Raw genomic sequence first — 16,602 nt, 5'->3', positions numbered from 1 at the left:
GATTGTGAGCATGTGAGCGTATTTGTTTCACTCATTCCTACATGGGTACGATAGACAGCATCAGATTTATCTGTACACACATATCTGATTTAGTTTGGAGAGTAAATTGAAAAGTCAAGATAAAACATAAAAGCAAGATAAAAAGAATCTGATCCTAAAAAACACAGCATTCGTATTGTTATGGTTTATATGATCGATGATACCTTCTCTCCTTTTCAGATGGCAGCTTTAAGAGTTTAACCTCTAATGAATTCTCTCATTTTAATACTTATGTGAATAAATAAATAGAGTTCTGTGAGAAGAGAGAGACAGACAGAGAGAGAGAGAGAGAGAGAGAGACAGAGAGAGAGAGAGAGAGAGAGAGAGAGAGAGATTTCTCCGCTATTTTTTGTTGTAAAAAAGGCTGATTAAACAGAAAGTTTACATTCAAGGGTCTGAATAATAGATGCGGATGAAGAAAGCGCATTAAACACCTCTGCTGATTAAACAGCCTCTTTGCCTCTCTTTAATCCTTCAGTCATTAGCGACCGAATCTCTGGCATGAAAGTCTCACATTTCCATGAGCATATCGAAAAAAGAAGTGAGGGGTTTTTTTTCGGCCTGAATAATGCAAACGTGAGCAGAGCGCTTTGTTATCAAGCTTGATGAAATTTTGAAATGAGGACGTGGTGAGGGTGAATAATCCAGTCGACACGTAAGAGCTGCCGAAGTGGACCAAACAACACTGAGCCATTCAAAAATATTCATTTTGTTTATGGATGAGTCACTAAAGTGAACGAATCAGTGAATCGGTATGAGAGTGTAGTTATGTACAGACAGAACTGACTTTATGATCATAGGTCTGCGCCTGTTTTTATTCATCACTTGATTCAGTTAATCCTTTCATTCATGACAGATCCATTTTATTCAGTGACTCATTGAGTCATGAGCGAGATTCACTCATCACTCATTTATTAAAGGATTCGTTCATCTTGACTGCGATTGACTCTTCAGTTATCATTTATTTAGTGAATCACTGAGTTATGATGAACAATGACTCCTCGCTCATTTATTCAACAAATCATCGAGTCATGACTGATATTGACTCCTCACTCATTTATTCACTGAATCATTGAGTGATTTAATTCTCACTCATTTATTTAAAGAATCATGGAGTCATGACCAAAATTCCACTCCTTCACTCATCTATTCAAGGATTTATTGAGTCATGACTCAAATTGGCTCCTCACACATTTATTCAAGGAATCATTCATCTTGACTGAGATTGACTCCTCAGTCATTTATTTAGTGAATCACTGAGTCATGACCTGACAATGACTCCTCACTCATTTATTCCACGAATCATTGAGTCATATCTGAGATTCACTTTTCACTCGTTTATTCAACAAATCATTGAATCATGACTAAGATTGACTCCTCACTCATCTATTCGCGGAATCATTTAATCATAATCAAGATTTCCTCCTCCGTCATTTATTTATGCCAGAAATTTACTCCTCACTCATTTATTCATTTACTGAATCATTGATTCACGGCTGAGATTCACTTCCCACTCGTTTCTCACTGAATCAATGAGTCATGACAAAGATTCCTCAGAGAAACTCCTCAGTCATTCATTCAACAAATTATGACTAAGACTGACTCCTTACTCATTTATTCAAGGAATCATTGAGTCATGACCGAGATTCATTCCTCATTCGTCTCTTCAACGAGCGTTGGATGGCAGTTTGGACATCCATCATGGTGGACAGAACTATGCATAGAACCACCCACATTTTTACTCATATTTTAGCTGTAATATGATATTAAATATTATCATAATATCCTATAATCTGCCAGCACACGCTTTTTTTTTGTCCCCCAAGTAACACCAGCACCCTAACGCTGAGCCGCGACCCTCGGTGCTCCTGCAGGAGTGTGGAGATGAGGACAGACAGATAAATTAGAAAGCAGCAGGGGGGCTGTGTGAGAGCGCTGTTTCCTATCCATCACACCGTGTGTCCTTGTTTGTCTATTAAAATGATGAAAATGCTGTTTTCAGAAGGTGATAGTAATAATTCATCGGCTGATTTTATGAAATCCACGTGGAGTCCTGTTGCGAAAGATGATTTGCTGTAACAGAGAGAATTGTATTCATCTAATCATAATTTTCTGAAAGCTGAAAAGCTTCAGTCTGCGCTGACGACTCGGGGTCAAACGTGACGGACGGGATTCTCTCGGCTCCTCCCTGCACGCTTCCTAAAGTGGTTATGGTATTGTTTTCTCATCACTGTCACTCAGGATCGATACTGAGACGTTCTCTGGAGCTGATCATGGGGAGGAGGTTGGAATTGAGCTCCAGCTCAGGTGCTTCTCTCCGTCTCTATCACGTAAATGATGAACGATCAGCTTTTTGTTGTCTTCCAGAGGTGATTCGTTTTCCCGAATGAAGGATGACTCGGCTCTCGGCCGTCTAGCCGAAGTCAATTTCCTCTGGCCGGTTTGAGTCTTAACTTTCATTTTTTTAAGTGTCTACCATTAGAATAAAAACAATAAAGTGTGTGATTGCCGTGTTTTTTTCTGCTGTTTAAGAAACCGTCTCTGACATTGGTCAGAGTTTCAACACGCATCTAAAGATAAAGCCAAATGGAATGTGGTGAAGTTAATAAAAAAAAGTTACTTACTCTTTTACCAGGAGGTCCGGGTGGTCCGGCTTCTCCAGACGGACCAGGAGGACCCTAAAGCACAGAGAACGAGGTTATAATTACACTACAAATATTCATCCAAATTCATTTATTCACATGAGAAATAAATCTCGATATTTTTCAACCTTATTAAAGGTTTATATTTCATGAGACCAGAACTGTTTCTGTTGCTATAAGCGGTAAAAATGGTCAACCCCAGAGCACCAGGGGGTGCCAAGAGTTTTAATATATTATACTTAAGTTTCATAAATTAGCTTCAAAAAAACATTTTTAATATTAATGTCAAATGAACACAGTGTTTCTGGGGCAGAAAAACAAACAAAAAAAAGCCAATAAGAAGTAATACAAAGAGAAAGTGTGAACTGTTTAAAAATGAGCGAACTCTAATCTAACGCCATTTCAGTGCTTAGCCAGACGATCATGTTTAGCATTTTTGCACTCATTACGAACATTATGGTTCACTTTAGAAAAATCAAAACAGTTTCGTCGTACAAACATAAACTTTAAACTTTTCAAAGTACCTAAATAAAAGAGGAAATAAAGTCAGAGTTAGCTATCTGAAAAAAATTCACAGCCAATTATCTGAAAATCAATTGAATGCGATCGAACGCTGACGTTTACGCAATATTATATTGGAAGTGCATCGTGATGAAAAGCGCGCGGTGATGAAGAGCTGAAGGGAATTTACGGAGTCACTCAGCTGTGTGATAGAGCCGTATAACGCTCTAATCAGAGAAGAGAGCTCGGATGGTTCGGTGTGAAGGTTTCATAGCACTACAAATCTCTTCTCATTAAACTTTAATAGGACTGCGGGCTGGAGGTAGGGCGCTGCATTAAAGCCGGCTGCGCCACGCACGAGCCGACACGGCAATCCGTAAAAACACAGCCTCCAATACCTTCTCCTCACTGCAAGGTAAATGAAAGCTTTTCCTCATGACCCGAGAATCTAAATTGCGTTCATAAATGATAAGAAGGATCCTAATCTGTCCTAATTTCCTTTCTTATTTCCTATTTCACTTCATTTATAATTATCTGGATGAGAAAAGTTCTGTTTATTGCATATAATAAGATTGAATAAGAAATTATTTAAGCAGGATCTGAACTGTACAATACTCATATAATCCCATCAGGACCAGATGAGAACCAGGCTTTCAGATTTGGAATAGTAACTGAACTCCCTTTGAGGGCGACGCCCACTTTTGCACCTGATTTTGACCAGAGTCGTTTTTCAGTTTCAGTTTTTCAGTGTGACGATGACGATTTATATTACTGACGAATCTTGAATGAACGGATTCAGTTCTGTTCATGCTTCACTGGGAACTTACAGCCTGACCAGGTTCACCATCTTCTCCCTTGTCTCCAGGGGTACCATCAATTCCCTAGTAGGGTGAGAACGACAATGATTAGACATGGGCTGACTTGTGACATCACAACTTAAATGTTACAAACAAAAATGTCCATTAAATCCAGAGTTTAGATTAATAGCAAGCTACTTAATTAATACCAAAATGCAGATTTAGAGATGTATAAAACTCAATACTCACAGCAACACCAGGCTCACCAGGAGGGCCAGGGTCTCCAGGGAAGCCAACAGGACCCTATGGTAACAAATCAACATGTTAGAGTGAATTCAACAGAATGATTCATGTGATTAGTGGTGGAGATTTTTGTCATGAGATGTAAGCTTATGCTTTTAAACTATTTTTTAGAATTATTTAAATAATTATTACATTAGCATCAGTTTGTAGTTGTTAGGATTAATGTACGATATACATAAAGGCTAAAATCTTAGATATTATTTCATTAATAGATTTCCATTGGCATATCCATCAAAATATCATCAGCTACACTTACAGGATTTCCCTTAGGGCCGTCATCTCCAGGTGGTCCTTTAGGTCCAGCAGGTCCTGCAGCACCAGGTGGTCCTGCTTCACCCTTCTCTCCTCTCTCACCCTTGGGGCCCTGCAGATCAAATCAGAAACATGAGTCAAGTCATGTCCCTGATGTACACTGAATATCAGAAGCGTACGTGAACCAAAGAGAAATCTATCAGGTGCCATGAAGACAAATCCCTTACATAAGCATGTATCAGAAATGTGAGTAGAACAAATATATGTTGCTGAGGTACATCGAAAAATCAGAAAACAAATGGATCAAATGCACAGCCCTGAAGTATCCTTGAAGTGTGCCATAAATCCCTGAGGTACACTATAAATCCCTGAGGTACACTATAAAACCCTGAGGTACACTATAAATCCCTGAGGTACACTATAAATCCCTGAGGTACACTATAAAACCCTGAGGTACACTATAAAACCCTGAGGTACACTATAAATCCCTGAGGTACACTATAAATCCCTGAGGTACACTATAAATCCCTGAGGTACACTATAAATCCCTGAGGTACACTATAAATCCCTGAGGTACACTATAAAACCCTGAGGTACACTATAAAACCCTGAGGTACACTATAAATCCCTGAGGTACACTATAAATCCCTGAGGTACACTATAAATCCCTGAGGTACACTATAAATCCCTGAGGTACACTATAAAACCCTGAGGTACACTATAAAACCCTGAGGTACACTATAAAACCCTGAGGTACACTATAAAACCCTGAGGTACACTATAAATCCCTGAGGTACACTATAAATCCCTGAGGTACACAATAAAACCCTGAGGTACACTATAAAACCCTGAGGTACACTATAAATCCCTGAGGTACACTATAAAACCCTGAGGTACACTATAAATCCCTGAGGTACACAATAAATCCCTGAGGTACACTATAAATCCCTGAGGTACACTATAAATCCCTGAGGTACACTATAAATCCCTGAGGTACACTATAAATCCCTGAGGTACACAATAAATCCCTGAAGTACACCATAAATCCTTGCTTAATTCCCGTGATACTCCATAAATCCCTGAGGTACGCCATAAATCTCTGAGGTACATTATAAATCCCTGTTTAATCCCTGAGGTACACCAAAAATCCTTGAGGTATGCCATAAATCTCTAAGATACACTAGAAATCCCTGAGGTACACCATAAACCCATGAAATACACCTTAAACCCCTGAGGTACAACATAAATCCCTGAGGTTCACCATAAACCCCTGGGGTACACCATAAACCCCTGAGGTACAACATAAACCCCTGAGGTATGCCCTATGTCCTATGGTGGACTGAACTCACACCCCTGTGGTACACCATATGTGAATAGACTGAACTTATGTCCCTGAGGTAGGCCATAAATACCTGAGCTACAACAAACCAGACATACGAGTGGATCGAGCTCACATCACTGATGTTCGGAGTTAATTAAAAAAGTAAACGGACCAAACTGATGTCCCTGAGGTACGCCGAAAACCAGAAACATGAACAGGCTGAACAAACATCCCCTTTAACACAGAATACCAAGCAGATCATTAATACACTGATGTACAACGTAGACCAGATCAGATCGAAACATTTGTGATGGGAAATTTGAGAGGATTAAACACACATTTCAGAGATCCATCATAAGTGTGAGATAAAGGAGAATAGAAATAGATTTTTCTGAAAAAAGATTCCATTTTTTTCTTTAACAAAGTTAGACTGAGACACACATACACACACCCACACACAGGCCACTTACTCCTGTTCCAGGCTCTCCAGGGGGTCCAGGATTACCGGCTTCACCTTGCTCTCCCTGTAAGAAATTTCACTGGTTAAAAGCTTCACCATGGCAACCAAAAGCACATCGATGTCGCTGTTTGTCAGAAAAAAAGCAGCATAATTAAACACAACAGCCGCACGCCCAGAATAACACAGAGGTTCTCGCTTCATTTCTGCTGTTATAGGTGAGCCCAAGCGGTCATCTCGGTCATCATCAGTCTGATTCTGAGCGCTCGCAGCTGGAGAAACATCTTAGAAGGTCTCCTTCCAGAATTGTCTCAGCAGCCCAATTAAATATTGATACTGAGACCAGACTGAGACCGGGAAATAACATCACCACTAAAGGAGCTCTTCTAGAGCTGGTGTTCACAGAGGAAGAGCAAATTTTTACGTACCTTCTCTCCCACTCCTCCCATGCCTCCGATACCACCGGGTGGGCCTTGTGCACCCTGAAACACAATGTCAGAGAGGTCTTTACTCTAATAACAGTGTGTACAGGTGTGTGCAGCTTCCTACAATCTAAAAAGCTTGCTTTTACATTAACACCAGGTGGAGTGCATCAGAAACAACAGATTTTAGAGAAAATATAAGAAATACATCTCTAAGGAGCGATGTGCGGGGGCCAAGCACTCATGCAAATAGGAGCCTGGTGGCTAATCGTTGTAATCACACTGAACACGGACATATTGTTCACATCATCTGATGATAGCTCAATGCTAATACTGCAAAAAATATGCTGAAAGTTGATTGGCTGATAAAATTTTATTAAATATGTTAGTAAAGGTGAGGGTTTAAGCTAAAATCTGAGTACTTACATCAGCACCAGGTGGACCTGAAGGACCTCTTGGACCTGGTGGACCAGGTGGACCCTTAAGACAAAGAAACAGAGACATGATTTATATATTTATAATGTATTTATAATCAACTTCGTTTTATAGTCAGAGGTTGAGAGATGCGTTAATGAGAGTCTTTACGATTAAACAATAATTAAATTAAATTGAAAATTAAATCTTCCTGTTTTTATTAATAAAAAAAATTATTTGTTGTAAATTTAAATTCGATAATAATTACTGAGCATGTAACGAAGTGAGCATTTAATAAAAAAAAAAAATCAGAAGAAACGGAGAATTTTACAAACAAACAAACAAATAAGAATAATTCTAAAAAAGTATATTAATATTTTTAATGATATCGTGGATCTGAAACGCCGAAAAACACTGGCATGCTTATTTTCTTTTATTAAAAACAAACAAAAAAATGTAGGTTTATTTTAGTTTATTTGCAGCTTGGAACATTTGTTATTCTCCAGCATTTGTTTGTTTATTTATTTATTTATTTATTTATTTATTTATTTATTTATTTATTTATTTTTACCTTTAATTTATTTATTTTTAATGTTTTTAGCGTATTCATGTTAAGTGAAAGACTTTTTTTATTCTCACTAAAGATAAAATATGGTCATTACTGTGTAATGGTCAAAAAACCTCTAGCTTGAATTTTTCTCTAGTGCTAAAATCCAGCGCTGAACTTTACTGAAGTAAAAAAAACCTGGCAGTAAAAAAAGTAAATTTAAAATGTCAGTCATTTAAACAAACAAACAAACAAACAAACAAACAGCTCAGACTCTCACCATTGGACCGACGTCTCCGTTCTCTCCCTTTTCACCTGGAGGTCCGGGAAGACCCTGAGAGGAAGAAGAAAGATTTACATTGTTGAGATTTCAGGTTTAAGACAAAAAATATACAATACAAAATTAAGGAGAGAGAGAGAGAGAGAGAGAGAGAAAGAAGAGAGAGGAAGCGAGAGGGAGCTAGAAGAAAGAGGAAGCGAGAGGGAGAGAGGAGAGAGAGGAAGAGGAAGAGAGAGGAAAAGAGAGAGTGAGGAAGAGAGAGGGAGAGAGACAGAAGAAAGAGGAAGGAAGAAAATGGGATAAAAGAGAGAGAGAGAGAGAGAGAGAGAGAGGGAGAGAGGGATGGAGAGAGATGGGAGGAGGGAGAGAGAGAAATATGGGAAGAGAAAGAGAGAGAGAAGAGAGAGGAAGTGAGAGGAAGAGAGAGAAAGGGATGGAGAGAGAGAGAGAGAGAGAGAGAGAATGAAAGAGAGAGAGAGAGAGAGAGAGAGAGAGAGAGAATGAAAGAGAGAGAGAGAGAGAGAGAGAGAGAGAGAGAATGAAAGAGAGAGAGAGAGAGAGAGAGAGAGAGAGAATGAAAGAGAGAAAGAATGAAAGAGAGAGAGAGAGAGAGAGAGAGCTGAGGTTCATCTCATTTCTCCGCTGCTGTGCTCTGACGTGAAACGGCTTTTAAGTGGATTTTAAGGCTATTTAAGCCCATTCTCTGCCTCTGGCTCCTTTTTTCCTCTGCCCTTGGTGGGCAGAATACTGACCTGAAGACACTACAAAAGCTTTTCCACCCACTACAAAGCGCTGGGGTTTATGCAAACGCCCCACGCACACGTCCCACGGCTCTCACGCGGCCTCAGGAAGGTCCGCTATTGTTCCCTTCTTTTCATGAACTGCCACTCTTCCTCACTGAGCTATAATTTAAAACAATAGCGTTCAGAGCTTAATTAATCTCCGACTCCATTCTGCACAAAAACTGAGAGTTCGAGAACTGAGAGAAAAAAGAGAGTCTGACTCTGATCAGGAAGTCGCTAGTGCAGAGGAAGCCAGGCAGTGAATTCGTGTTGGTTTGAAACGTGAGTTGAGGCTAAGGGGGTGCGGCGATGAGGGACAAATGATCATATCACAATATTTAAAGATGTAACAGTTATAATTTCTATACAAAATACAGCATTGTTATCCAAACAGCTGTTTATAATGAGCTGTGATGTCATACCTATTAAATTCTACACACAGGTATCGTGTCAGAATTGATGACGATATTGACGTTATACGATTGTATCGCCCAGCCCTATGCTAGCGCTGACATTTACTCTAATTGCTTGTCCAGTCTTTTCCATCCGACGTCTAATTCCATGTGATATTTACACTCCAGATGCTGAGGGGATTCATGCAGCACGCCCTCATGGCCAGAAAGCAGAGTGCTCTTTAAGGCCAGTAGAGATCAAGCGTGTTCTAAAAAAAAAGGGTTGTATTGCCTACTGGAGCGCATCAGCACTCAGGGTAATTATTGGAGGCACATTAAGGCCAATTAAAGCCGAATCGAACAGAACGGCTCGGAGGTTTGGTGGCCGTCGATGAAGCCGATCTAATTTCATCGTGGAGGCGATTTCACTTCACGGAAGCCAGAGAGTAATTTGTTTTGTTTTTTGATGAATTGAGAGATTGGAGCTGCTCACAGCTGCCTGCTTTATTACTGTCGCAGAGAAAGTATGTGTTTACACAATAATAAAGAAAAAAATATTATTTAATAATAATAATAATAATAATAATGATAAATAGAAAACTTTTTTAAATTAAATTACATGTAAAAATGCAATAATAAATAAATTAAAAAAAGAAAAGAAACGTTCAATAAAAAACGTCTGTCATAATACAATTCTAAAAACTATAAAATAATTATATATAATATACATATATATATTGTGGTGATTGATGTAGGGTCTGAGGAATAAAACATCTGATTGGTCAAATGTTTTATTTTAAAAGCCGTGGGACTGCTGTTTATAGCACAACTAACTTCAAACTGAAGAAACGATGAATAAAATATAAACCTATGATAGAGTGTTGGGTTATAACAATAATAACAATAATAATAATAATAACGCAAATTAATAAGCCATTTATTACTGATTACTGAATGTACAGAAAGTAACTCCTACACTGTTGCCATGGAAACCTGTTTTAATTCTCCTCTCTTGTACATTACTCTATTCGGTCTCTGTGCTTAACACCAAACATCTGGAAAACTGAAGAAAGTTTTTCTATTCTGCCTGAACCCAGGTGTGGTGTGTTGGAGTGATGCCAGTGTGTGAGAGACAGGTGTACAGACTCACCTGCAGGCCAATGGGTCCTGGAGCTCCAGGGAAACCTCGCGAACCTTCGTCTCCTTTCTGTCCGAACATTCCCTGCTGTCCCCGAGGACCAGGCTCTCCATCTGCTCCCTGCACAAACACAAATTAGCCGGACAGTTAGTTAACCAGTAGGACAGAGAAACTACTGAAAACACAAGCGCAAATTACAACGTTAGCTGAACTGGTGGATTTAATCAACAACAAAGCTACGCAAAGCTACAAGGATTTAACTTCAGAAATTAGAGCAGTTTCAAATCAAAACTGTTTTTTTAATAAATTTTACTGAATTTTTTGTAAATGAGTGTGGCTCCATGTGGTTTAAATCCTATATTAAGTATATATTTTTCTCCTTTCCTACCTGTACAGGTAACATTTTTAACTGTAATTCTATTCTTCTTCTTCTTCTACTTCCTTATATTTTTTACAAACAATCAAATAACAAGTTAAAGAAAATACTGCATTATATTGTGTGTATATATACAAGTAACATTAGAATTTTATTTATTTTGTGTGTGTGTGTGTGTGTGTATGGTTCTCCTTACCGCTGGTCCTGGTGCTCCAACTGGACCCTGCAGACCTGCTGGACCAGGAGGACCCTGAAATAAAAGACAAACTCATATGTAAATAATTATAATATAATACAATATAATATAATATAATAAACTTTATATGCAATGCACAAAAACAGAAAAAGAAAAAAATAATTAACCATCAGTTTTATATTGTATGACGTGATTGAGAATACTAATATTAATCTAGAACTGATACTGATTATTTTTACTAATTTATAATACTATAAATAATAATATGTTTAACATTAATACTATTTACAATAATAATCATTTATAATAGTTTACTATAGGACAAATTAAAATAAACTTAAAATAAAGATAAAAAAACAGTAGCTATTAAAAGGGTAAAGGAAATATTAGTTATGGTGTAAAAAACACATACAATTTAAATAAATAAATAAATAAATAAATGTAGTGCTTTATGTGAGGGAGGAGGAGTCAGAACACTCACCTGTTCTCCTTTATCACCTTTTCTTCCTTTCTGTCCTGGTTCTCCGACTTCACCCTAAACACACACACACACACACACACAGATTATCACCCAGCTCATAAGGTACAGCTGATGAGCTCAAAAAAACGTGTCATTAACATTGCTAACATTTCAACATTTGGGGTTTTACAGTGTTTCCTGAACTGATTTAGGCCACGCCCATTTCAGAAAGTCATCCTTCATGTATTTGAGCGTACAAAGATGGAAAAAACTCAAAACACCTTCCTGTTCGTCTTCATGCAGTTACAGCTAAGCGTGATGAGTGATATATACTTACAGTGAGCTGTAAAGTCAGTGTTATAATCTGCATGCTAACCGAGCTAAAGCTAATACACGTATATATACAGAATAACTTTAAAAGTGATGCTGAGTTTATTTCTGACTCTGTGAGCAGTCATGTTGATTCCCGAGAAGGAATTCTGAGGGAATTCTGAGTTGAGTTGCTGGGAACTCTGAGTTATGACCTTTACAGTTGCTCCTCTTACGCCTTCCTTTACACTTTCTTTCCATTTTCTTTCCTTCCTTTACATTCTTCCTGTGCTTTCTTCCGGTCCTTCCTGATTTATTCCATTCTTCACAGGCTATAAAGCACTCAGAGCTGCATTATAAATGTACACAAGTCCAGTACAATGAGTTGTTATTGACTGAAAGATAATACACCACACATAAAAGAGTGTAGGTGATAAACGTTCGCTCCCTCGCGCAGGACTCTAATGAGACGTGGAGCTGCCTGGGCCGTTAGCGCTGATGATGATGGATACGATACAGGAGACGGATGTGTGCCGCAGATGGATGAGTGTTGGGGCCTCGTGATGAAGATTGATCGCGGGTGGCGCCGATAGGACTTCGGCTCAGTGAACTGAATTAAATAAAACGTGACTACCGTCTTAGATTGTGTAAATTTACTAACCTTATCACCGTCCTCTCCTGGTGGTCCCTGGGGACCGGGTGGGCCTGGCAGACCGACGGGACCTTGGACTCCATCGCGGCCAGCAGGACCTGATGGTCCTTTCTCACCCTGAACACACACACACACACACATTAAAAACAGCATCCATAACCAACAGATAAAATGTATAATTTGCTAATAACGTGTAAGACTAATAACTTCAGAGCATCCTTTTATAGAAAAATAATCAATCCACATTACATCACACCACCCAGTCGTTGATTACTTTCCTATGACAGCACATGCCGTCATGTTTTATTCCCTACACAATTAAAAAAAACTTGAAAAATGAAGCAGGGCAGGTACTTACAGGAGCACCTTTCTCTCCAGCAGGTCCCGGGGGTCCTTGAGGTCCACCACGTCCAGGTAAACCAATCGGACCTGCAGCACCGGCAGCTCCTCGCTCACCAGGTGAGCCCTAAACGCATTGGACAGGTATTTGTTTCGACATTCATATATCCAGAACAAAAATGTAACATAAGATGATTATTGCTTCGAACGTGATCATCTGGAGAAAATCTCAGCCCTGAACCTGTGACCTGGAACATAAAAAAGGTTCTGAACTAACTGCACTTCACTGGGGTTCTTTAATAACTTTAATAATATATATATCATCTCAAGACATGGATAAACTATCTAGATAAAAGGTAGCAGTACAGAGTCCCACCAGTTTAGAACCTTTCCTTTTTTCCCCGTATCAATGGTTTTGATCGATTAGCTTGCAGCACTCCAGCACTTGCAGTATCCGACCTGCCCAACTCCAGCACTTCTGCTCTGCCAACGTTTCTGCTGAGATCTGAACTTGTGCACTGATGACTCTTCTTTCCCATTTATTGTTTTTACTTTTTTTTAAAATCCTAAGTACAGAACCTTGGCATGTTTCCCGCCAGCTAAAGCACTCAGCATTGAATTATGGACTCTATAGACAAGGTGTATGAGTGGAAATTAAAGCTCTCGTGGTCTTCTAAAGCTTTCTGTCCTTGGCGTTTATCATTGCTTCAGCAGTGAGAATAAACTACACAATGACTGAAATGTTCACAGCTGGAAAAAAATATACATCTCGTCAATTTTTACGCCGTCCATCTGACAGCGAGGTCTGAAGAGGTAACAGGAAGTGAATTAAGTTGTCTTTATTTGTCACATATACATTACTGCATAGCTATTGCATCATTGGGGTTAGGGACAGAGGGCAGGGTCAGCCATGATGCAGCGCCCCTGGAGCAGGGTGGGTTGGGGGCCTTGCTCAAGGGCCCATCGGTGGCAGCTTGGCGGTGCTGGGGCTCAAACCCTGATCAACAACCCACTTAACCACTTGAGCTACCACCACACTAAAGCCTATACCATGCCAAGATGGGACTATTTGCAAGGCATGGGTGCTTGCTAAGGTGTGGCACTTGCCCATTTCGGGAGAGACCACTTGGCACTTCCCTGACCAATTAAATCTGAAAGCTGCTTAACTGAGGTTTAATTGAGGTTTTTAAGTAAATGGTCATGATTTCATGTTCTTCAGAAATCTTCCTGAAAACCAGATGCTTTCAGTCTAGAACTGAAGTGGTTACTAAACTATAAAACTCTAAACAGATCTGATGACCATGAAGGAACTAGCATGGAACCTGTAGTGAGGTTATTACATCATAACACAGGTTCCTCTTTTCGTTGTAACTGTCCCGATAAAGGTTCTAATTCAGGCTGTCAAACAAATCTCTAATGCAGGTTTAATTAAATTCAAATGGTCCTGAGGAACAGTAGAATTAATTGATGAGAAAAACACACTAGTCTCTGTTAGTCCGCTAGGGGGCAATAAAATCACAGCTATAAACTCAGCTACTGGGAAAATGTGCTAATGATGTCATTTATGAGGTATTTATTCCAGAGCTACAGCACAGTGGGAAAAATCTGGAATGCTCTTAAAAACACATGATAAAATGTTGTAGGCATGGAGGATAGGATCTAGACGTGGAGGATAGGATGTAGGGATGGAGGATAGCATGTAGGGATGGAGGATAGGATGTAGGGACGGAGGATAGCATGTAGGGATGGAGGATAGGATGTAGGGATGGAGGATAGCATGTAGGGATGGAGGATAGGATGTAGGGATGGAGGATAGGATGTAGGGATGGAGGATAGCATGTAGGGATGGAGGATAGCATGTAGGGATGGAGGATAGCATGTAGGGATGGAGGATAGCATGTAGGGATGGAGGATAGCATGTAGGGATGGAGGATAGCATGTAGGGATGGAGGATAGCATGTAGGGATGGAGGATAGGATGTAGGGATGGAGGATAGGATGTAGGGATGGAGGATAGCATGTAGGGATGGAGGATAGGATGTAGGGATGGAGGATAGCATGTAGGGATGGAGGATAGCATGTAGGGATGGAGGATAGCATGTAGGGATGGAGGATAGCATGTAGGGATGGAGGATAGGATGTAGGGATGGAGGATAGGATGTAGGGACGGAGGATAGCATGTAGGGATGGAGGATAGGATGTAGGGATGGAGGATAGGATCTAGAGGTGGAGGATAGGATGTAGGGGTGGAAGATGGGATGTAGGGATGGAGGATAGGATGTAGGAGTGGAGGATAGGATGTAGGGGTAGAGGAGCAGGTGGAGCAATGGAGGAGTGAAGAAAGGACAGAAAGGGAGGATGGACTAATGAAGAGACAAATGGAAGGATCGAATGGAGAGCTGGAAAAAGGAAACATTAGAGAGATAGGAAACTGGAAAGATGAAGAGATGGAATGCATGAAGTGTGGAGGAGAGAAAAAAATGAAGGGATTGAGGTAAAGGAGGATGGAAGAAATAATGAGGAGATGGAAAGATGGAGAGATTGAGGACTGGAATGATGCAAGGATGCAACACCTCCACCTTCTCCACCTCCTCCTCAATCTACACCTCCTCCACAACATTCTTCACCTCCACCTCCTTCTACAACCTCCTCCAGAACCTTCTTCACCTCATCCTCCTTCTACACCTCCTCTACAACCTTCTCCACCTCCTCCAAACCTTCTCTACCCTTTCCACCTCCTCCTTTACCTCCTCCACAACATTCTTTACCACCTCCTTCACCTTCTCCACCTCCACCACAACCTTCTCCATCACCTTCTTCACCCCCTGCACCTCCTCCACAACCTTCTTCACCTCCTCCTCCTCCTGCACCTCCTTCTTCACCTCCTCCACCTTCTACTCCTGAAATCTCGTTCTGAAGATCTGGAAGCTTGTTAGAAAGCGAGTGTAATCCAGCCTTGGTTAGGAGAAGGCCGTGTATGAGCCGGCGTGAGGATCTCAGACCAAATCAAATCGACAGTTTCAATCAAATCTCAATCAGAGGAGACGCTCCGAAATGTCGACAAGCGCCTCACTTCAGTCTAGACGCTGTGCGTGGGAAGTCTGCTTCATGATTAATTCTTTGACAGCGTGTGTGTGTGTATGTGTGTGCATTAAATGTGCCATTTAGCTGAAGCAGGGTGAGTCAGTGTGATTAGATACCCCGCACTCTGCCTCAGATCTAATGATCACTTATTGGAGGCGGGTAAAGGAGCCACGTCACTCTCCTCTAACATCCCTTCCTTTTCATCTAACGTCTAAAGAAAGACAAATTTATAGACTTCATACAGGTGCAAATGAGCCCTTTATCTCGTTCCACGTGAAAGTCAACTCGATGGCTCTTCAGCTGGCTGCACTAATCTCACATGGCCCTTAAAAAGCACAATTACCGACTAATAATACTTATCTTCCTCCTCTTTATAGAGGAACACATCGACTATGAAGAGGACGTCATTTTAATTCACCTTCTCGTGAATACAATACGAGCTGTCCATCAAAATCCAGACAGCCATGTAAAATCCCAGGAGTCGCTGATTACCTACGTTACAAAAATTCCCTTTTCACTCGCTGTAACTTTTTCTTTTTTATGTCTCCACCCCATTATGTTTCTTCAAGCTTCTCCTTTTGTAAAAATGTCATCACTTCCTGATTCGTTCGTCGTCTCATCTCCTCTGTCTGCCCAGTCTATGGTGATGTCTTGCCGATTCTTTACACCGACATTTACACCGACATAATGCTTTTTATTATGATGTTCTAATGAAACCAAAAGTGAGAAAGAAGATACAATACCAAATATATGCTGATTAATCAAACTACTTACTGCAATAAAATACAACGCAAATAGGAATTAATTAGGCTAATTAAGTCTGTCTCTATGACTAGTGTAACCCCACCCCACGGGTCCTATTTGCAAACCACTCGAACCCGGGGTACATGTTGAGATCAG

The 16,602-nt window shown here is 40.1% G+C and overlaps 1 protein-coding gene across 1 annotated transcript in view; it reads right to left on the bottom strand.

The window, feature by feature from the left end:
• Nucleotides 1–16,602, bottom strand: part of col11a1a (collagen, type XI, alpha 1a) — a 97,274-nt gene that overhangs the window by 8,573 nt on the left and 72,099 nt on the right. The window contains exons 42-54 of the mRNA XM_058399108.1: nt 12,639–12,746; nt 12,290–12,397; nt 11,341–11,394; nt 10,860–10,913; nt 10,300–10,407; nt 7,976–8,029; nt 7,161–7,214; nt 6,741–6,794; nt 6,326–6,379; nt 4,539–4,646; nt 4,229–4,282; nt 4,010–4,063; nt 2,664–2,717 (exon numbers count right to left, since the gene is read on the bottom strand). Of these exons, the coding sequence (XP_058255091.1) occupies nt 2,664–2,717; nt 4,010–4,063; nt 4,229–4,282; nt 4,539–4,646; nt 6,326–6,379; nt 6,741–6,794; nt 7,161–7,214; nt 7,976–8,029; nt 10,300–10,407; nt 10,860–10,913; nt 11,341–11,394; nt 12,290–12,397; nt 12,639–12,746 (918 nt within the window). The remainder of the gene's footprint in view (nt 1–2,663; nt 2,718–4,009; nt 4,064–4,228; nt 4,283–4,538; nt 4,647–6,325; nt 6,380–6,740; nt 6,795–7,160; nt 7,215–7,975; nt 8,030–10,299; nt 10,408–10,859; nt 10,914–11,340; nt 11,395–12,289; nt 12,398–12,638; nt 12,747–16,602) is intronic.

Source organism: Hemibagrus wyckioides, linkage group LG01, assembly GCF_019097595.1.
Source record: "Hemibagrus wyckioides isolate EC202008001 linkage group LG01, SWU_Hwy_1.0, whole genome shotgun sequence".
Classification (NCBI taxonomy): Eukaryota; Metazoa; Chordata; class Actinopteri; order Siluriformes; family Bagridae; genus Hemibagrus; species Hemibagrus wyckioides.
The sequence above is the reverse complement of the archived record's forward strand: the minus strand, read 5'-3'. Positions and strand labels throughout refer to the sequence as shown.